Below are 21,796 nucleotides of genomic sequence, written 5' to 3'. Positions count from 1 at the left end.
TTACATTCCCACCAGCAGTGCATAACCGTTCCAATCTCCCTGAAACCTCGCCAACAGTTATTATTTTCTGTTTTTTTGATTAGCACTAGTAATGCTGTGGTGAGATGGTATCTTATCATCCTTTCGATTTGCATTTTTCTAATGGCTAATGAGCGTGAGCATTTCTTCGTGTGTCTGTTAGCCACCTGAATGTCTTCTTTGGCAAAGTTTCTGTTCATATTCTTTTCCCATTTTTAAACTGAATTATTAGTCTTTTTGTTGTCGAGATGTTGAAGTATTTTGTAGATTTTAGAGATTAAGCCCTTGTTGGATATGTTGTAGCCAAATCTTTTCCCCAGTCTATAGGTTCTCTCTTTACTCCATTATTGAATGTTTTGATCAAAGATTCTGTAGAAGAATCCTGATCAAAAGGGGGAAAACTTGTAATAGAATTTCAAATTCTTAATGGAATCTAGACTTTCTGGAGCCTTTTGGGCTGGATGAACTCCTGAAACTAATACCTTGAGATAGTCTTTAAATTTAAACCTTAAACCAAAACTACCCCCTGAAATCATCTTTAAACCAGAAAGTAGCATATCTTAATTAGTAAAGTGCATCTGCTTTGAGCTTTGTGCTCTTTTAGAGAATTATCTATGTGAGATCAAATGACAATGGCAACTTAAAAGTTGGGTGGAAATCCTATCTGGCAGTGAGTGTAAGATAATGGTGACTGAATAATTTGGAAATGGATAGAGAATGATAGCACAACTTGAAGAATGTAACCAGTGTCACTGAGTTGTACACGTAGAAATTGTTGAACTGGTGTGCCTTTGGCTGTGTATACTTTCATCAAAATTTAAAAAAAAAATTAAGGAAAAAAAAAGAAGAAGAAAAAGAAGTTCCACACTGCATGACCTGTTATCATCTTGTTTTCTTGGCATTTTGGCTTTCTCTTAAAGCTTAAGAAAGGAGGCAAAGCAATCATTCTGGTCATGTACTTACAAATTTGTAAAATGAGGTTGTAATGTCCCATTGTCGGTGTTCGGAGCCATCATGCTTGACCTCAGGTACTCGATGATAGACACAGGTAACAGCAGGAGAGTCTGGCTTATTGGCTGAACCACTTAAGGGACATGAGTGCTCAGACAAAGAATAGGAAATCACAACAGACTCAGAATATGGTGGAGGCACTTCTTATGCCTTTTAGGAGCATCAGGTTGGGCCTCTGAAGAGCTCCCTGGTTGAGCACGGAGGTGGCCCTCAGACTTTCTTCCATTCACTGCCACTGCTCTGTCCAGTTCCTCTAGACTGGGACACTCCAAGCACCCTCAAACTCTTTTCCCTGCACACACTCTTGCCCCTCCCAGTCGCTTTACAGAAGACAGTTGACACTATCTTTCTAAAACCCCTATCTGGTCATGCTACTTCTTACAACACACAAAGGGACTCTCTTTGTTTTTAGGTTAAAATTCAAGCTCCTTCAGTAAAAAAAGCCAGATGTGAGAAACAAATGATTCTTGATGTGTGAATAAATGAATGAATGAATTTCATGGTCACAGAAACGTGGATATCTGGCTTTAATGAAGGCAGAAGATGAAGAAGGATGCTGCCTCCCTGTGGCCTTGGGCAGCTCCCTTCTGCCTCCTGGGCTCAATTCCCATTTGTAAGATATGGTGACCCACATGATTTCTTCCTGCCCCCATAATCCACAACACCATGAATATTCCCATTTCCATTTACCTGTCTCCTGAGAGGTAGAAGAGAACTGAGATGAAAATCAACCATGATCCAAAGATTTGTTGTCAGTTTTAATAAGAGGGGTGTAGTCAAAACAGTTTCGAGAAACGTATAAAAAGACCTTTTACTTTTTTTTGTTTTTTTTTTGTTGGAACATGATATGGTTTGTGCATAGCACATACATATTAAAAAAAAAAATAGAAGCATCACATCTTACAAGCAAGTAGTTGAACAGCTTCTGGGTTTTCCTATCTGTTGTACCCAGGCTGGAGGACAGCTCTGCCCTGGGACCCAGCCTGAAGTACTTATTGATTTACAGAGAGAGAAAACCACATGAGAACACAGCTGTCTGAATGCTGGAATTCCAGTAGTTCAATGAGGTATACAAACATGGTTTTGTGTCGGCTATCTGCACAATGGACTAGATTCGGAATTTGTTTTGGGCATAATCACTCTCTGTTCCCATTCTGGGACGAGGAAACCACCAACTCAGGAGTAAGTGCAGTCAGAAGGACTTCTATCTAATCTTCTGGCCTCATCACAATCATTCCTACCTTTGAGTTTTTCTGGGAGGTAGTAGGATGAATGGTTGATGCCCTGGGGAGGGGAAGATGCAAGTATTAGACACCCACTTAGTAGGCACAGGAGTGGCAAGTAGAAGAAAATACTTCTTCAATGACAACTGATCCAGAGTCTTTGGGGAAAAGCATTGATACACAAAGATGTAGGAGTTTTCTAGCTGATGTCCGCATGAAAAGAGACAGAAGGGGACAGAGGACAGAAAGGATATTCTCGTGTCTCGCACGCCAGCAAACACATTTGGTAGTTACACTTGCACCAGATAATGCATGCACCATTTTGGTACAAAATGGACAAAAGCAATGGACATCAAACACTGGGAGAAAGGACTTTTATATTTCTGTCTTGCTTTAGGACTGTCATAGAGTGAGAACCTGAAGGATCTTGGGTCTAGAACAAGATAGGGCCCAGAGCTAGCATGGGAAGAATTCCAAACTGTCTAGGATAGGACTGGGGTCGGGAGAGAATTCCAGTGATTGGCTTGGGAAGAAACATATATGTGTAAAGAGGAGAGAGGTTTGTACTGAGTATCAGATGACAAAAGAAAATATTCTCTTTCTCAAGCCGTAGAACAACGCTGACTAGGGGCTTGGAGTGTGTGCGAGGCTATGTGTGTGTGGGAGGTTTAGGAGGTGGTGGCAGAGGGGGAAGGTTGTGAAGGATAATGATAGGGAATTAATTACAAAATTAGATGCTGCTTTCCAAGGGAGGTTCAAAAACATATGGGAAGTGGGAAGAGAAGGGGTGGTGAAACCAACATAATCAGCAACTTGTATAAGGCATTTGGAGTTTTCTGGTTTTCTATGCCATCCATTCATTGCCCTAAAGAGGGTGGGGACTTAATAAGGGAGCTGAGGCACCCCATCATTTCTGTGCTAGCCTATTCCGAGCTGAGAAGCCCATCTTCAAGGATGTGCAGATATGTTACTTTCTTCTTTATCATTTGCTCTTAAAGAGGGACTAAGTCAGCATCTTGGCTTCTGGAACCCCAAGTTTGCATGGAGCTGCCAGAGAAGGTTCAGGATAGAAGAGAGGCCAATTTGTTACTCAATTCTATAAACCAGGGACACTGCTCAGGATTTGGGGGAGGGAGGCCCAAGTCATTCTTACTAGATCCTCAGTGGGAAGGTGGGGCTTGCTCTTGTTCTATTGCCTTGGCAAAGTCTTTTGTAGCCCCTTGGATCCAATGGGGCTGGGCATGGTGAGAAGGTAGGAAACAACTTCCCACACCTGTGCACAGACACAGTCGCGGGAGAGAGGGAACTGAAAAAGCCCTTTCCTGATCTCACTCTATTCCTGTTCCTTAACCTACTTCTGTGAACAGAGATGGACTTCCTTACGCCTAAGTCACTTACAGGTCAAAGAGAAAGCCCTTGGGATAATTCCTGTGGATGAGAAGGATTTTAAAGAATCAATTATATATTCCTGCATGCAGGGATGATATTCAAAATATTCAATGACTAGTGCTACATAGGCTCTGGTACCAATTAGAGCAGGTGCCCAGCAGCTCATAGTGGATGCCGCTCATAAGCTACCAGTGTGATGCTGCCTTTCCATACTGGCTGAATATTAAACCTGCTGGATCCTAGGCATCTCATAGCTTCTCCTTCTCACCCCTAGCATGAAAAATGGAGATGGACATTTGGGTAAGCTCTTTGTCAGGATTTGGCAAGCCCTTAGAGAGATGCAGGAAAGGTCTAGCATTCAAGGCCTTGTGACTCTCTTTAAAAGATTTCCTCTTCTCATACCAAGTTGGCTCAAAGATCTAGGAAGAAAGGAACTCATGCTTTTGGGACCTAAAATTTTTTCTCTTATCTAAACCATAGTCTTCCCATCCAGCCTCCCTACAATCCCACCAGATTCCACTGGGAATTGATAATACACCTCAGATTCTGAATGCATCAGTTTCTAAAGTACTGCATTAAAGAGACCCATTCGTTTAGATCAAATCTCCTGAGAGAACAATCAGCTTTGCCCCCTGCCTCCAAGCAGACGTGTACTTTAAACCATTAAGGTAGACCAACTTTCTTCCCTTCCACTTGATCCAAAGACCCTGCCTCCCTCCAGTTTCCATCCAAGGTTTGGCCATGTCCACACTTGTTCTTGAGCTCTTACTGTTTGTTCAGTCACTTTGATATGGCCTTCTCCTCCTCACCCAGCACACATTCTCCCTGATATTTTTTGGGCAGAGGAGAGGGCCAGGATGGTGTCTCTCCCTTGCATTGCCAACATCCGTCTTGAGCTCACAGTCCCTCAGCCTAGATCTATCTATAGATGGACATATCTGCAAATAGAGCAGCATGTTGAAGATGAAGGTATTTGCAGCAGATGAGGGATTGTCTTGCAGGCAGGGGCCCCCGGAGAGTAGTAGAGGGTGTCAGGTCATTTTGTAACACCATGGTTCACATATGCCGAAAATATTTGCACCCTGATCTCGCTCTCTCTGGTTTCAGATTTAGGAACGTTCCAATGGTTTAGGAATCTGAAGGCCCCAGTAAGACAACATTTATAGTCGCTTGGGGAACCTCTGCTTTAAATACTTGCAAAGAACAGGAGGCAAGAAGCTGCCTCAGCTTGGCTTTTTGATTTCACAGGATTAACACTACTCTCCTACTGTAGGGAGAAAGAGGGGGAGAACTCTGGAGGTCATGGTGCCCATTCGACTGCATCCAGGCCACTGTGTATATGCGAATGAGGACGACTAAGAAGGAAGTGAGAATATCAGATGAGAACTTGGGTGAGTTTCCTGGACATAGTTGGAGACGAATTATCATCTGGAGTCCAAAGCCTCTCTACTTCCTTCATGCCCAATTTTGCACCTTCCATGCCTCGCCAAAGAGGTTGCCATTATTAGGATCCTTGTCATCTGAGGTTAAAATAAGACCCGGTTCAAAGTGAGAAAAAATGATGGGCAAGCAGCCTGGCCCTTGCTTGTTCCTGGAGCCACACACAGCATCGAATCCTCCAGGGAGAATGGCTCTCCACAGAACATCCAGTCCCTTCTACTGCCTCCTTCAGGCCTTCATCCACTGCCTTTGACACTGCTCTATGGGGAGTCTAGGAGTATCTGCCCACTCTCTCCCAACTCCCCAACAATGCATCCCTCACCGTCAGGAAGTTTGGGCTGCCTGATCACTATCTTTCTGGGTTGCGATTAAGTCTTATTCCCTCTCATCCTGCCCTCTCCCCACTAAGAGGACAGCTGCTCCCCACTACCCATGCTGCCCATGCAGTCAGTGACCCCTGCATGGAAAGATGATTGGAAAGAGGATGAATGGGAGCACACATTAATCCTGCTGGTTTGACAAGTGACATTCTTGCAGGCAGATTCCTGCAGCGAAGATGCTGGCAGAGAGAAACCCGATGCTTTGAAATGCCTTTGCTCTGAGAATACATATCAAGATGTATGGATCTACATCGGCACACACATACTCCCATCCTGGCCTCCTCCTGAGCACGAGGGCACATTCCACGAATGTCATCTATACCTTCCCTCCTCAGGTGAGGTCAGAGCTCGGATTCTTTGCCATTCTAGGAAGCTGGCTGTAACTCCTCACTTGGGTGGGTTCCATGCCATGCGGTCCAGTGGCAGGAGGATGGGAGGCAAAGGTGGCCAAGGGAACCAACTCGGTCTCCTCCAGGACAAGAGAAGACCGAGGAGCCATGGGGGGTATGAGGAGTTGTTCATATGTGCAAAATTCCAGTAGAAAAGATGATGCTTTCAACCTATGAGCCTTCTTTTGTGGGTCCTTATATCCTGGGAAGGAAGTGGGTGACGGTCATGATTGGGGACACCTTGTTGCCCCGCTTTACCCGTCCATATTTGCTCAATGCGATGTAGGTCCCTCGGTACAGGTCTGACTCATAGGCATTGTAATTGTTGGGCAGGAGGGTTTCTCTGAATCTGCATTCCTCTTGGAAGCTGGGCTGTGGAAGAAAGAAACAAAGAGCAGAGGCTGAACTATGAGTGAGCGGAACTGTAAAATGCAAGCTGAGTCTTGGACAGTAGGCCCCTCTGCCAGTGCCCCTTCCCTTTGCAAAACTACCACCACAAGATCTAAGCCATCCTAGGTGGACAGAATCATGAAAGGCTAGAGCTGAAGGAGACTTCAGAGCTCACATGGCCCTGGCTTATCCTCCCTCCTTTAGGAAACCAAGGCTCAGGGAAGGAGAAGGATGGTCTATGTCACTCATATTGGAGCTGAAGCTATTATATCTGGGCACTCAGTAGATGAGAAGCACTTAGAAGATAATCTATTCCATTTAGAGAAAGGACACACTAGCAGTTTTCTCAAGTCCACCATGACAGTAGTCTGGTGGAGTAAGATCAAGAGCTTGTACTTCTGCATACAGGCTTTTCCACTCCCTGGTTGTGTGACCTTGGGCAGGTTCCTCCCCTCTCAGCCTCATTTCTGTTCTATGTAAACTGTGTGTAGTGGGGGACAATGGGAGCAGGGAGTGGGAGGGCTGAAGAGACAGATGATTGCTTATTTCTCTCTTTCCCATCACTGTCTGTTAAACATGTTAGCTTTTTCTCTCTACTGTGGGCTCCCCAGTCTGCTTTTCCTACCATTCTTGGTTTTGCCTTTGAGCCCAGAAGATGCCCAGTGCCTCTTAGGCATCCATGGTTCTCCAAGGGCATGGAGGAACAGAAATGGTGAGGAGCAGTGATTTTTATGGGGAAAAGAAGGAGGTTCCCTATGTGACAGGTGGTGCCATGGAGTCTGGGACCAATGACAAATCGCCCCCTTCAGTGCTAATTTGGTGGAGGAACGTGTGTGGACCACCTGTTCAGAAAATGCGCGCTGGACTTCCTGTCACACATCAACAAGTTTATCCCCAATAAATCACCCAAGCCCTCCTTTATTCCTAGAAAAAAAGTGCCATTTTCTCCCCTAGCCTGCCTGGGTTGTTCTGAGGGTAGCTGTAGGGATTTCTGTGCTATTTGAGGGGAAGCAGCTTGGAGGGTCTAGAGGAAGAGAGAGCAAACTGGGAGCCAGGATACCTAGGATGCAGTCTTAAGAAGAAATAAAGAAGGAAAGAGAGAGAGAAATAGTGGAGTATAAATTCTGACTCCTTCCTGCTGACTGAGGCCATCAGCTATAAAAAAAACCTACTCAATGGCTGACCGGCTGTGCCAGGAGTGTCGTCTGACCGTCTCTAAAGGAATAGTAGTGTGAGTGTCCTGGCCTCGCCGGCAGTGGGGGATGGACGATTGCCTCTTCCTGTTATGAACACATGGCAACGAGCTAGCTCACTGGGTCTCCCAGCCTCCCAGAGCCTATTGTGTGTGTCTCACTGGCAGCACTTCACAACATAGTACGCAATCCCTATTGACATGCTCTTCTTTCCTGTGAATTTTGCCTTGTTGGGCATGAGATGTTGAATGAATGCTGTTTTAAAAAGAACAACACTGAGAGAGGAATCCCCCGGTGGTGCAACGGTTAAGTGCTCCACTACTAACTGAAAGTTTTTGGCTGTTCAAACCACGCAGCGTGACTTGGAAGAAAGGCTTGGAGATCTGCTTCCCAAAGATCACAGCCTTAAAAACCCCATGAAGTGCAGTTCTACTCTGCACACATGGGGTTGTCATGAGTCAGAATCAACTTGATTACAACTTTTTTTTAACATTGAAAGATATGGATACCTCCCCCCCCCATATGGCTCTTTAAATGCAGTATAAGAGTGAGAGAGGTGGGAAGTATGGTTTAGGGGAATATGGTGATCCTCTCCCCCATTTCCAGTGCTAAATGCATGTCCCTCTTTTCTCCTCTCCTGCCAGTAATTTGGAGTCCCTGGGTAGTGTACTGAGCCCTGGTGGTGCAGTGGTTAAGAGCTTGGCTGCTAACCAAAAGGTTGGCAGTTTGAATCCACCAGCTGCTCCTTGGAAACTTTATGGGGCAGTTCTACTCTGCCCTATAGGGTCGCTATGAGTCAGAATCAACTCGACGGGAATGTGTTTAGTTTTTTTTTTGGTTTGCATAATGTAAAATGGTTAACATGCTAGGCTGATAACTGAAAGTTTGGAGGTTCAAGCTCACCCAGAGACACCTCGAAAGAAAAGCCTAGCAATCCACTTTTGAAAAATCTGCCATTGGAAACCCTATAGAGCACAGTTCTACTCTGACACATGTGTCACTATGAGTGAGTCAACTGAACAGCAACTGGTTTTTGCTTTTGGTTTTTTTGCCTGTAATTTATTATTTTCAAAGCACGTTCACAGATGTTAATTTGCTCGAGATGAATATGAACGGCTTCATAGGCTACATGAATTGGCTTATGAAATACCACACTAGAGTGTTTTGGTCTTCACAAGCTTCCCTTTGTTTCTCTTGATATAGGTGCTCAGTAAATATTGGTGGAATGGATGAATGAATGATTGCCCCAAAGGTAGAGAGTACAAACTAATAAATGGGGGTAAAGAGCATATTGGCACAATAGCTTTGAAGCTGAACTGAGATCATGACTAAATCTCAGCTCATCTGTCACTTAGCTATGTGAATTTGTACAAGTTAACTTCCCACGCCTCAGTTCTCTCATCTGTAAAGTGGGAACAGTATGTAGTATGCAGTATGTAGAGTTGGAGTGGGCATTAATTGAGATAATGCATGGAAAGCCCTTGTTACAATGCCTGGCAAATGGTAAAATTAAAATACTAAGTATTACCCCAAGACTATGGCCCCCAGATACTCTGCTAACTCAGAACCAAAGCCACTCCCAAAGTCCACCTTTCAGCCAAAGATTAGACAGGCCTATAAAACAAAAAATAACACAGGCAGGGAAGTGCTTCTTAGTTCAATCAAGTATATGAGATCAAATGGGTAATACCTGCCCAAAATCAAAGATGAGAAGGCAGGAAGGGACAGGAAAACTGAACAGATGGTCACAGAGAACCCAGGGTAGAAAGGCAAAGGGCGCGAGTGCTGACACATTGAAAGGATTGCAACCAATATCACAAAAAAATTTGTGTATATATTTTTGCATGAGAAGCTAATTTGCAGTGTAAAGTTTCACCAAAAGCACAATAAAATAAAATAAAACTACACATTATTACTATAATGATTCCCCAACTGAACCATAAACTATTTTATATTAAAGGGCCCTAAAGAGTTCTTGAAGGAGCCCTGGTGTTGCAAGAGTTAAGTGCTTGAATGCTGACCTAAGGTTGGTGGTTCGAACCCACCCGGACGCTTCGAGGGAGAAAGATCTGTTAATCTGCTTCCCTAAAGATGAAAAAAAAGGTTCTACTCTATCACATGGGGTTGCTATGAGTCGAAAACTGACTCAATGGCACCTAACGACAGCAACAAAGACTGCTTATCCTGAACTGTTTCTATAACACTTGGGGTGTGTTATTGGACAAGTCAGCTGTTAAGCTCTGCAGTCATTGACTGAATGACTGGGACACAGCAAGCTTGCATGAAAAGAGCACAGAGCCAGAATAAAGGGAGAGGTAGGTGCTCTGGTGCGGTGCTGTCTCATCGAACACCTCTCTGGACCATGGTTTTCACCTGTGCACGAGATGTAGCATCAGTCACGGGGTATAAGATAGTTGATGGACAAAGCTCTGGAAGCAGTGCTTCCAAAGAGATTAAACTCAGGATGGACTGCAAAAGTTAACTGAGAAATAAAGCCACACTTATTACAACTCTGGAACAGTTCAATAGACAAAATAGAGGCCATAAGTAGATCTAAACACATACGAGAAGATAAAAGTGAATCTAAGAATGAATATGAAATAAAAGTGGCATTTCAAATTATGGGGGAAAATGTGGTGTTGCAACAACTGGATAATAGGTTAAAATAATAATAAAAAGTTCAATGCAGGACTTTATTCCCTATATCAATTTTTTTCCAAATGGAGTAGTAAATGTAAACAACCATAAAAGTCTAGGAAAAATTGTTTTTTTTTTTTTTTTAATCATTTCAAAGTCAGGAAGTTTTTTTTTTTTTTGGAATATCTTTCTAAGTAGGACACAAGGATCTAGAAACCATGAAAGAAAGAAAAAAAGAAAACCTAATAAATTTGATTTCTGCCTGGAAAAAATTAAACAAAATCAAAATATAAACAGCAAACTGGATAAAAATATTTACAATGCATAAAAAAAAAATGTCAGAGTAATTCCTCACTACATTCAGAACCCTTAGCTCAATGAAAAAAGGACAAAGTTTATGAAAAACAATTCACAGAAAAGGAGATGCAAATAGCATTTAAACATAGGAAAATATGCCTGGTATCACACATAAGGAGATAAATGTACATCAAAACTCTGAGACCCCGTTTGTACTTGTCAGATTTCATAGAGTAAAACGTTTGATACTATATTTTCATTGGTGAGGGTCTGGGCATGAGAATATTTATTTAATATCTGTCAACACCTATACTGTTAAAACCTCCATAAAGAACAATTTGATATCTTTTGAAATAAAAAAATGAATATATCTTTGATCAACAATTCTACTTTAAGAATTTATCTTACTGGTTGCTGTTATTGGGTGCCATCGAGTCACTTTTCAACTCATAGTGACCCCATGTGATAGAGTAGAACTGCCCCATAGCATTTCCTTTTTTTTTTTTTTTTTAATCTTATAGGGAAAGATCTCCAGGTGGGTGGGTTCTAACTGCCAACTTTGAGTTAGTAGCCAAGTGCTTAACCATTCATTGTGCCACCAGGGCTCTTATCTTACTGGTATACTCACACATGTATACAAAAATTACTCATTGCAGCAGCATTTGTAATATTAAGAGACTGGAAACCACCTAATTGTCTATTAAAAGGGGAATGGTTAACTCCGTTATAGCCCATGCATCCAAAGGATTATACTACGCTGCCATGAAAAGATCAAGGAACCTCTCTGTGCACTGATATGAAATGGTCTCAAAGGCCACGGTCTCATTCATGATATGAAGTGAAAAAGCAAGCTTCAGAACAAAATGTATAGTATGCTACCGTTCGTGTGATTTAAAAAAAAAAAGGATGCCAAATAAGTGTGCACAAACACGCATAGGTTACTCCTGGAATGATACACCAGAAGCTTGTAACAGTGGCTGCCTCTGGGGAGGAATTTGGAGGCTGTGAGACAATGGTGGGAATGAGACTTCATTTCCATTGCATATTCTTCTGTACCTTTCTTTCCCTTAAACTCTGTTCATGTATTACCTATCCAAACACATAAATTATTGAAAAATGGAAAAGGAATTCGGGATAGAAGGGGAACCAGGAAATGGTGTGAGAAATTGGTAGTCTCCTTGCTCTGCCACAGCCTCTCTGTGCCCACTTGCTCTCCCCTGTCTTCTCACTTTATTTATCCCTGGAGAGGAATTTGCTTCTGACAGTTTCCAGGAAAATTTATTTCTGACCTGAATGGGGCTTAAGGGAGAGATTTCGTGTGTCATCTGCATAGTCCAGAGAGGAAATAAAATCTTGGCCAGGGAGTGAGGAGAGAAGGAAAGGAAGATGAAGGGGGAGGAACTGGGCAATTTTGGCAAGGAACTCCAAGGGCATTTGTCCATTCCCCCTGTCTAGAACGCATCCATTTACAAGCCCAACCTTTCCTAAATGTCTGGGTATCCTAAGACCTTGTGTGTTTAAATGGACATGAAGGTGGTTTGCATGCACTGTACGTTGTTTTCTGCTCATCAGATTTTGATTATTTAAACCTCTCACCCTTCTTAAAGTTTCCTGCTTTTGTTTCTTTCTATTCTGTCCTTTTCCTCCAGTCTAGCTCATGTTCCTAGCCTCTCCCAGAATCCTGTACAAACCTAAAGTGAAAAAAAGAGAAATCGATGCAGCAGTTTGCTTTAGAAGACCCCTCCCTTTCCTTTGTCCCTCTTTCAGGCCCCCCCCCCCGCCCCCCATGAGGCTCAGGTGTATACGAGGCTTGTGGAACTAGGTGAAGAGGATGCATTTTTCTCTGAGCTCTTTGATGTGTAGCCTGATGCCTTAGGCTAGTGGGATTTTCCTGCTGACCAGACTGGTTCTCAGGCTTGTATCAAGACCCAGGCCCTTAATTCATCTCGATTGCATCCCTTAGCTCTGAGTTCTCAAGACTCAGGAATGTTGGCTCCTCAGCTCTGGTGAGCAAAGTCCTCGAGCCAACTGAACGCTGTGTTAACAAAAGCAGCTACCGTATATTATTACTTGAACAAGTGAAAAATAATTCCACCAGCTCACATTTCCTGGGCCTGCTCGGCTCAAGCCCCATTGTGACAATGTCTTAAATTCCATGGAGGTCTAATCAGACTTACATGGAACCAAACTCTAAAGCTTTCAGCTCTCACTATGGACAAGGGCAGATCTTTGGGTGCTTCAGCATGAGTTACCTTGGGCAGAAATGGCCCTAAAAGTCTTGGGTGGACGAGACATCCATCCTTTTGTCTTTTGTACCAGTTAACAGTTGCTCGAGCCAACTCTGACTCATGGCGACCCCACGTGTGTCAGAGTAGAACTGTGCTCCATAGGATTTTCAATGGTTGTGTTTTCATTAGTAGATCACTACGCCTTTCTTCCTAGGTGCCTCTGGGTGGACTTGAATCATCAACATTTTGGTTAGCAACCAAAGGCGTCAAACATCTGCATCACCCAGGGGCTCCCCTCTTGTCTTGTTGTTGTTGTTAGGTGCCATCGAGTCGATTTCAACTCACAGTGACCCCATGTTACAGCGTAGAAATGCCCCATAGGGTTTTCTAGGCTGTAACCTTTAAGGGGGAAGTCCCAGTAGTGCAATGGTTAAGAGCTTGGCTGCCAACCAAAAGGTTAGCAGTTCGAACCCACCAGACTTGGAAGCTCTATGGAGCAGTTCTACTTCTGTCTTGTAGGGTTGCTATGAGTCAGAATCAACTCCATGGCAAGGAGTTTGGATTTTTTTTTTTTTTTGGTTAATTTTTAAGGAAGTGGAGCCGGTGGGTGGGTTTGAACCACTAGCTTTTCAGTTAGCAGCCAAGCACTTAACAGTTGTGCTACCAGGGCTCCTTCTCTTGTCTTTAAACCCCGTTGCCATTGAGTCCATTCTGACTCGTAGCAACCCTATAGAACGGAGTCGAACTGCCATATAGAGTTTGCAAGGAGCACCTGGTGAATTCGAACTGACGACCTTTTGGTTAGCAGCCGCACTTAAACACTATGCCACCAGGGTTTCCTATCTTGTCTTTTAACAGAACTAAATCACTGGACTATTCCTACCTGTAAAGTCTTTATCCTATGGATCCCTTTGGCCATTTGCCTCTGCTACCCCTGGCTGTGGGGGTGGGGCGGGCTGGGGTAGAAGGTGGAGCAGTGAGGGAAAAAAAAAGAAAACTCTTTGTCCTAGGACTCCTTCCTTCTGCAGCTTTTGCCTGCTTCTTTTTCTGTCCATAACTGAAATGGAGAAATACCTCCCAGCTCTGAAGCTAACCACTTTTCCTAACGCACCATCTGCACTGTTAATTTAGAAGCGTTTGAAAATCGTTTTCACCTGGTGTATCATTCTTCTCATTCCTGCACCACTCTTCGTAGCAGGTGGGCCACAGGCAAAGTTATTTGTAAGACTTGTCTGCAGGGTGCCTGGAGACCCCTAATTTACAGCCCAGGCCCTTAGCATCTCCCAGCACATCTACCTGTTAACATACGTATGGATCCTTTCCCATTCCCTCAGGAAGCCTGTCCTCTGCTACATGAGAGTAGCACCTAACTGAGGGAGGGAAAGACTGGTCCTCCTGTTCCAACATAACGCCCCAGATGAGAACCAAAGGCTCTCATCTGGGGCGAATGAAATAAATATAGTGTTTTACATGTTGTTGTACTATCATTTATTAAAAGGATGTTGTGTTGTTGTGTGCCATTGAGTTGATTCCGACTCATAGCGACCCTTTAGGACAGAGAAGAACTGCCCCATAGGGTTTCCTAGGCTGAAATCTTTATGGGAGCAGATCACCAGGGCTTTTCTCCCATGGAGCAGCTGGTGGGTTCGAACTGCCGACCTTTTGGTTAGCAGCTGAGCTCTTAACCATTGCACCACCAGCGCTCCTCCTAAAAGGGTGTAGGTGTTGTTATGATTAGTAAAACTAAAATCACTTAAAAATATAACTGAAATCCTAGGGCCTTTTTGTCATTATGTATTTTTCGCAACCAAGGGATTCTAATAGAACCACTGTCAGCTGGAGATCCTTGACTTTTTTTTTTAAATGTATTTTAAAGAGGACCAACCAAAACCCGTTGCCCTTGAGTCTATTCTGACTCATGGTGACCACATTTGTGTCAGAGTAGCACTGTACTGCACAGGGTTTTCAATGGCTGGTTTTTCAGAAGCAGATTGCCGGCCTTTCTTCCCAGGTGTCACTGGGTGGATTTTAACTGTCAACCTTTTGGTTAACAGCTGAGTGTGCTAACCATTTGCACTACTCAGGGACCTAAAGAGGATCAAATCAAAACTAAACCAAACTGGTTGGTTGCTGTCGAGTCGATTCTGACTCATAGTGACCCATAGGACAGAGTAGAACTGCCCCATAGGGTTTCTAAGGAGTGGCTGGTGGATTCAAACTGATGACCTTTTGCTTATCAGCCAAGCTATTAACCACTGTGCCACCAGGGCTCCAAAGAGGATCAAGGAGGTTGGAATTTACTAATTTCTGCCTCAGTTTATGCCTGAGAGAGCAGAGATCCAGACCCAGAGAAGTTCAGTGACTTTGCCCAAAGTAAGATAAGTAGGCCGAGAGTGGGTTGGGCCTGGACTAGAACTCGGGTCCCAGTCTATACCACCAAGTGCACCTGTGCTGCATGCTTTACGTGCACTATGTGCAGAGCCCCAAGGGGACAACTCTCCGTGGCTCTACTGTCCTGGAGACAGGTCTGCATACAGATTTGACCGGACCTGACACCCTGGAGAAGTCCCAGCTATTGCAGACTTGGAGACATGGTATCTGCATCCATCTGTAAAGTGAGGATAGTGATCAAATGAACCTCACAGGGCTACTGTGAGATAATGCCTGTAAAGCACTCAGCCAGGCCTGACGAACTGCACTCAATGTTAAATAACAACAAATGAACCAGTTGCCGTCAACTCAATTCCGACTCACAGCTATCCCATTTGTGCAGAGTAGAACTGCTCCAGAGGGTTTTCGTGGCTGTGGCCTTTGGGAAGCAGATCACCAGGCCTTTCTCCCGAGGTGCCTCGGGGTGGATTTGAATTGCCAACTTTATAGGTTAGCTATTTATATTGTTGGTTCACTCGGCTATTTGCTGAGTGGGGCAGAACAAACTGCCCTGAGGTAGACATGTGGGAGGCCACTTCTCCTGGTTGGGTTTTCCCAGCTCTGGATTCTTTGACCATGGATTGTTCCCTTGTCCCCCCCCCGCCCCATTGTCCCTCCAAACATGCCCACGGTCCTCCCTCTCCCCCCTGAGAAAGCCCATTAGCGGCAGCAGCAGCTGAACCACAGAGAGATGAGGCAGCTCTGGGGGCTTAAAGTGAAATAGTGTGAATGAAATCATCACCCAGCGAGAGTCTTCCTGGCTCCGGGCATCAGTTGGCAATTGTTTTTTTAGACTGTGATAATGGGCCCCTGAGGGGCAAAAGAGGGAGGGTTAGAGAGTGTTGGGAACACCTGGTTCCCAGCCACACAGTTCTGCCGGAACCCCTGCCCAGCCCCGCTTTCCGTATAGGGCCGCCTAGAAGGAGAATGTCCCACCTTGGAGAAGGTACTCTTCCGCAAGATGCTTTGGAGAAAGGGAAAGGCGAGGATAAAGAGTGGGAGGGCCTTCTACCAGAGAAGTCCCTCTTCCTGGACTCTGCTCAGTGAGGGAGCCCTACAGCACGTAAACCCTCTCGACCCCTTTTAAAGGACCCCTTTTAAAGTCGCTTGGCTAATGGAGCTGCCAGGTGAGGGGTCAGGGGTGCCCCGTACACTATGAGTCAGTCTACACACCAAAGAGATGGCGTCTTTTCATTTGCCACTTGTGAAAACTTCCCTCTCTGTGCAGTGCTTTTTCTTTGTAGCCACTAGATTCGAAGTGGAAAATGGATAAATTTATGCTATATGTGTCCCCTTTTCCTCTCTCCAAAACTGGGTTCCTTTCTGGGTAGAAGAAATAAAAAAACTAATTTGTTAATAGAGATGGCAATGATAAACCAAAAAACCCCCAAACCAGTTGCCATTGAGTCGATTCCAACTCATGGAGATCCCATGTGTGCAGAGTAGAACCAGTCCATAAGTGTCATGGCTGTAACCTTTTGGAAACAGATTGCCAGGCCTTTCTTCCAAGGTGCTTTTGGGTGAGTTTGAACCTTCAACCTTTCGGTTAGCAGCTGAGTGCTTAACCGTTTGCGACATTCAGGGACTCTGTATATTCTGACTCCTGGCAAACCCATAATAAAGATGTATTTAATTTGAACTTCCTTCTGGGAGGTTTACCTGTTTAAAAAAAAAAAAAAAAAACCCTACATAGAGTCCCATAGCCATCAACCCCAATCCCAGGGCTGTTTGATTCAGTGGGATTCCTGGCACTAGGTAGGCTGGTTAGAAGGGGCTCTTTGGGAAGATGTCCTTCACGTCACTCCACACCGGGGTACCTGCCCCCACTGAAACCGAGGTTGGGTCCTAGGCTCTCTCTTGTCTATCACTTTTCTAGAAAGTGGTAGAAGAGCGCCTGAGCATTTTAAGTCCAATCCTTTGTTTCACTTCACCCAATCCTCGGAGGAGTTTTCGGGGATGGTGTAACTCCTGGCAAAGGGTGATTCCCTGCCCTGCAGAGGTTATGCAGCCTGGTAGTTCCCACACCTGCCCGTGCCTCCAAGACACCTGAGAAACTTCAAAACAAACACAAACCAACAAACAGATTTCCAGGCCCTTGTCCCAACCCTTCTGAATAAGACTCTCTGAGGGAGGTCCCTGGAAATCTGTACTTTTAACAAGTTACTAAGATGATACTGATGTAACCAGTCCACAGAGCTGTGCCAAGACCCACTGATTTTGATCTGTCCCTATCCCCACGTAAACCAACCCAGAAGCCTGCCTCACTTGTAGGCGTTAGTACTAAAGAGCTCAAGGCAGAGGCCACCTGGGCAACCCAGTGTAGTACGTTATAGATCTCCTCTCCAGAGCCCAACAGCCAGCACCAACCCAGATCCTCAGTCTGTCCTCCAAGGAGCGGCGGGACAGCCCTCCACACCCTCTCCATAAATAACTCTGGTATTCCCTGATGGCTGCTCTGAGGTCTTCCTTTTTAGCCTTCTTATTTCTGTCCAAACAGTTCTGTTTCTTCAACCTCTTAGGGCCATTTCCCCCAACCTGTGTTTTGAAATAATCCTAATCACAGGCTGAGAGACTCAGAAATGAGCAGGTCAAAGAAACAGCTGAGGTTTTGGTAAACGGTTTAGAAGTTTGTTACATTAACCAAAGTATGGGCATCCGCCCTCCCAGGAGTGATATATGGCTGAGTAAGAGGTGTAGGAGTGGGATGGGGGGCCAGCCGAGGGTGTGTAACGGAGAGGGTGCATCTCCAGTTTGTGGGATTACAGGCCAGAGGTCTTAAAACCTTAGCATAAACTTTCAACAAATTGTTGAAGGCAAGCAAAAATAGCCTGCATTTTTACTCCACCTGTGTAAGAAGGACCAGGGAGGGGGAAGGAAAGGGCGAAGAATGGGTCATGGACGGCAACACGCTCAGGCTGAAAGACAGGCTTGCCTTCCCTGAGCCTGACTGTGAGCCTGGATGACCGTCTTATGCCAGACGCACGTTTCCTTCCGACCCAATAGCTTTCTGAGCTACCATTCCTGTTTGATTGCAAAGGTCCAGGCAGGTGGGATTAGGAAAAATAGGGCTCATGCTGAGGCCAACTAACTGAAGCTAATGAGGTATGGCAGCGGGTCAGCAAAAAACGAAGGAAACCCTCAACGAGATGGGTTGACACAATAGCCACAATGACCATGAAGATGGTGCAGGGCCGGGCAGGGTTTCTTTCTGTTATACGTAAGGTCACTACGAGTCGGAGCTGACTCGATAGCAACTAACAACAATGAGGTGTGAGCCTGTGGCCCCTCACTTGCGCTAATAATTACTTTTAAATAGATGACATGTCTATGTCCTTTCACAGCTCCTTCTTGTCTCATTCCAGATACGTTTTCACTTCTCTACTCAAAATTTTATATTATTATCTTAAATTGTATAAGCTTCCAGCCTCATAAAACCTGGAGCATTCCCTGTTCTGATGAACTCACCGTTGTGTACAATCTTCCTTTACTGTTCATGGCAATGAAGAGGGCACTTTTCACTCCGAAGAGACTCACCACACCTCGCTCCACTGTGGAAATTTCCAGCAAACCTGACAAAGAAACGGGGGCCACGTTACCTCCGTCTTGTGCAGATCGGAGTGGGAGTCAGCCTAGTGTGATCTGAAAAGAACATCCAAGTCCATCCCCTGCTTCTAGAGGGCCAGATCCTCCATTGTCTCTTTCCTTTTCCTTCTAACTTTGGGAGATCCCTGCTGCTACTAAAAAAAAAAATTTTTTTTTTTTTTTTTTTAGTAGCAGCAGGGATACTACACTGTTAAAAACCTAAGTCTGCAAGGAAAGTTCCGACATCAGGGTTAGGGAGTGAAATGGCCACCTCGAGGTTAGCTTTGAATCTGGGCTTTCATTGTCAGTGAAATTACATGAGGTCCTTGACTTGAATAAAAAAAAAAAAATTACTGCTGATTAGACTTTTTTTTTCCTATTTTTTAATACATACTCCATATGTTTCAACAAATTCCCACCACCTGATCTCTAAAACACTATAGTCACACAAAGGCTGATGGTTTGCCTGGATGCTCCCTCCCATCCCATCCTCTCTTAGATAGGAGAGCCTATCCAGGCAGCAACTCATCAGATGGTAGCAGAGGGACCTGGAGACAGAGAGGGCAGGTGGAAAGAAAAAGAATAATGTACCTTAGCTGAAAATTTTGCAAAGCACTTGCCTTTCCTTCTCAAAGAATCAAGCTGAATAAAAATAAGCTGCTGTCTAATTTGGTTTAAGTACTATTCCTAACTTGTCCTTCCCACCCTTGCCTTATGCCTTTCTAGGTGGATGGTTCCCGGTGGTCTGTAACCGGCTTGTAATGGGCCAGAAATGCTGGAGGAAGAAACCTTGGTGGCACAGTGGTTAAGTGCTTGGCTGCTAATCCAAAAGTCAGTGGTTGGAACCCACCAGCTGCTTCGAGGAAGAAAGATGTGACAGTTTACTTCTGTAAAGATGACAGCCTTGGAAACCCTACGGAGCAGTTCAACTCTGCCCTATAGGGTCGCTGTGAGTTGGAATTGACTCAATGGCACACGACAACAATGCTGAAGTAATTAGTGCCACAGGGGCTCTGTAGGGTGACGGCCAAGGAGAGCCGAGGTGCTTGGCCATTGGTACACTGAGCCTGCAGCCAGGCAGGGTAAAATTGAGTTTGGGAAGGTAGGTATTCTTATAGGCATGTCTATGCTAAATAACATTTCTTTCCCCTTTTCTGGTTCAAACAGTTAATACACTTGGCTTTTAATCAAAAGGCTGGAGATTCCAGTCCACCCAGAGGCATTTGGAAGAAAGGCTTGGCAATCTACTTCCGAAAAATCAGCCACTGAAAATCCTGTGGGACACAGTTCTACTCTAACGCACGTGGGGTCGCTATGAGTCAGAACTGACTCAACGACAGCAACCGGTTTAACTGGTTCTCCTTTAGAGTCAGATCCCACCCAGGAGAACAAGTCCCCATCATCTTTTGGCCCTGCTTGAGCCCAAGCTCCCAAGTATCCCAACGGGCTGCAACTGCACTTACTGTAGGGGTTCTCTTCGTGGGTCCCGCGGACCCGGCCGTCGGGGGGCACCTGGAGGTGAAAGCCGATGCCAACGTTGCAGTAGAGCCTTCGCTGCCGCTTGATCCCCACCAAATAGCCGCTTTCCCAGTTCACCCCGGCAATATCTCCAGCGAGCCCAGCTCGAGACCGGGACAGCAGGGTGCCCCAGCCCCTTGAGTCCAGCAGCGTGCTGTTGGCGCGGGTGCCTGCAGGCGAGGGCACCACCATGCCCACTAGGACGCCTAGGAAGACGAGAGCCTGCAGCGTGCCCTGAAGACGTCCTGCTCCCCGGGACATAGTGATGAACAGCCTCTGTCCCAGGGCCATCCACCTTGCCTCTCAGGCACGTGGTCAGAATTAATGGCCCTAAAAATACCGCCCTTCTTGTTTTTCTCCCCTCGGCATGGCGGCAGGGGCTTATTTTTGGAAGGCAGATGAAGGCTGCTGACATGAAACCAAAGCCTGCTTCGGGCACTCGGGTCGGGAGCAGAGGGACCCAGGCTGAGCCGCGGCTGGTAGGGACCATGGCTCGGGGACACTCGCTCGCCAGCTTGCTCTGTCCCGAGTTGATTATATTTGATTTGACCTATCTTTATAGTTCAGGAGCCCGGCCCTCCCCTCCACCCATCATCACCCTGACGTCAACTGGCCCAGCTCACTGATCCGGCCTGTAACATTAACCTCCTCCTGGGCCTGGCTGCCTCCCCAGACCCCCATTACCCTCCCCACTCCCCAGGGATTCTGGGAGCCACTGTCATTCCAACTATGAGGCAGGAATGAAGTAAGCGGGGAGCATCTCTGCAGGGTGGGGGGAGCTGGCTGGGGGCCCAGGGGAAGAGGGAGGCCAAAGGCTACCCAGGACCCAAATTGGGCAGAAGTTCTTGGCCTGGCAGAGCTGGCTTCCTTATTTAGAGGAGGAAAGGATAAAGACAGGGATGGGGGAAGGCTTGGTGGTGGATGATGACCACGGCCTACAAGTTACCTCCGAGACCTTTTCATGGAGAGAGCTTATGGTTGAGGGCAGGAGAGGCCAGGATGGCTCTGAAAGGCTAACCCCTTCAGCAGGAGAGGACAGACATTCTGATTCCAAGGTGCTTTAGGATTATGAAGGGGTAGGGGGGCGGGGGGGCGGGGGGGAGGAGAGGTAGGGTCAGGCTTCCTTTGCTCCCCACCCTGGTCGTGGGATTCACCCAGCCAATGGGATGCAAGTTGTGTCTGACACTCAACATAGTTCATGGGCCACTTTCCTACCTGGGCTCATCCCTGGCATCTGACCATTATTATTCCCATTTTACAGATGAGGAAGCCAAGGCATAAAGAGGTTAAGTGACTTGCCTGAGTTATCACAGCTAATAAATGGCAAAGTTGGAACTTAAAACGTCTGCCTGAGTCCAAAGCCTGTGCTATTAACCTCTACATATTTTCCATAGCAGCCATTAGATTTCCAGGCCGGCCCACAAAGTCTATTTAACTCATTATGTGCCAACAGTACACATAGGATTATTTTGTTAGTACAAAACAATCGATTTATTAAAAAAACATTTGTTGAGTGCCTTTGGTGTACACGGGAATGTCTGCATTTGCAGGTAACGTTTGCTACGTGATATTGGTTAGAACCTAGCGAAAATATTTCTAAGTAGTTATCCTCACACCTGATTTTCTTTTCCCAAATTACTTTTAAATAGATCACATGTCTGATTGAAGTAA

General features: G+C 45.4%; 1 protein-coding gene across 1 annotated transcript; it reads right to left on the bottom strand.

Moving 5' to 3' along the window:
* Window positions 1-4,903: 4,903 nt before the first annotated feature.
* On the bottom strand, window positions 4,904-20,764 carry FGF6 (fibroblast growth factor 6). Its single transcript, XM_003410630.4, has 3 exons — window positions 20,071-20,764; window positions 18,491-18,594; window positions 4,904-6,222 (listed from the first exon to the last, which is right to left on the bottom strand). Exons 1-3 carry the CDS (start codon window positions 20,414-20,416, stop codon window positions 6,046-6,048), a joined length of 627 nt encoding a protein of 208 aa, XP_003410678.1. The 5' UTR covers window positions 20,417-20,764; the 3' UTR covers window positions 4,904-6,045.
* Between the last annotated feature and the right edge of the window lie 1,032 nt (window positions 20,765-21,796).

This window comes from Loxodonta africana, chromosome 4 (assembly GCF_030014295.1).
Source record: "Loxodonta africana isolate mLoxAfr1 chromosome 4, mLoxAfr1.hap2, whole genome shotgun sequence".
Lineage (NCBI taxonomy): Eukaryota > Metazoa > Chordata > Mammalia > Proboscidea > Elephantidae > Loxodonta > Loxodonta africana.
Note: the sequence above shows the minus strand (reverse complement) of the source record. Positions and strands in the feature narration are given on the sequence as shown.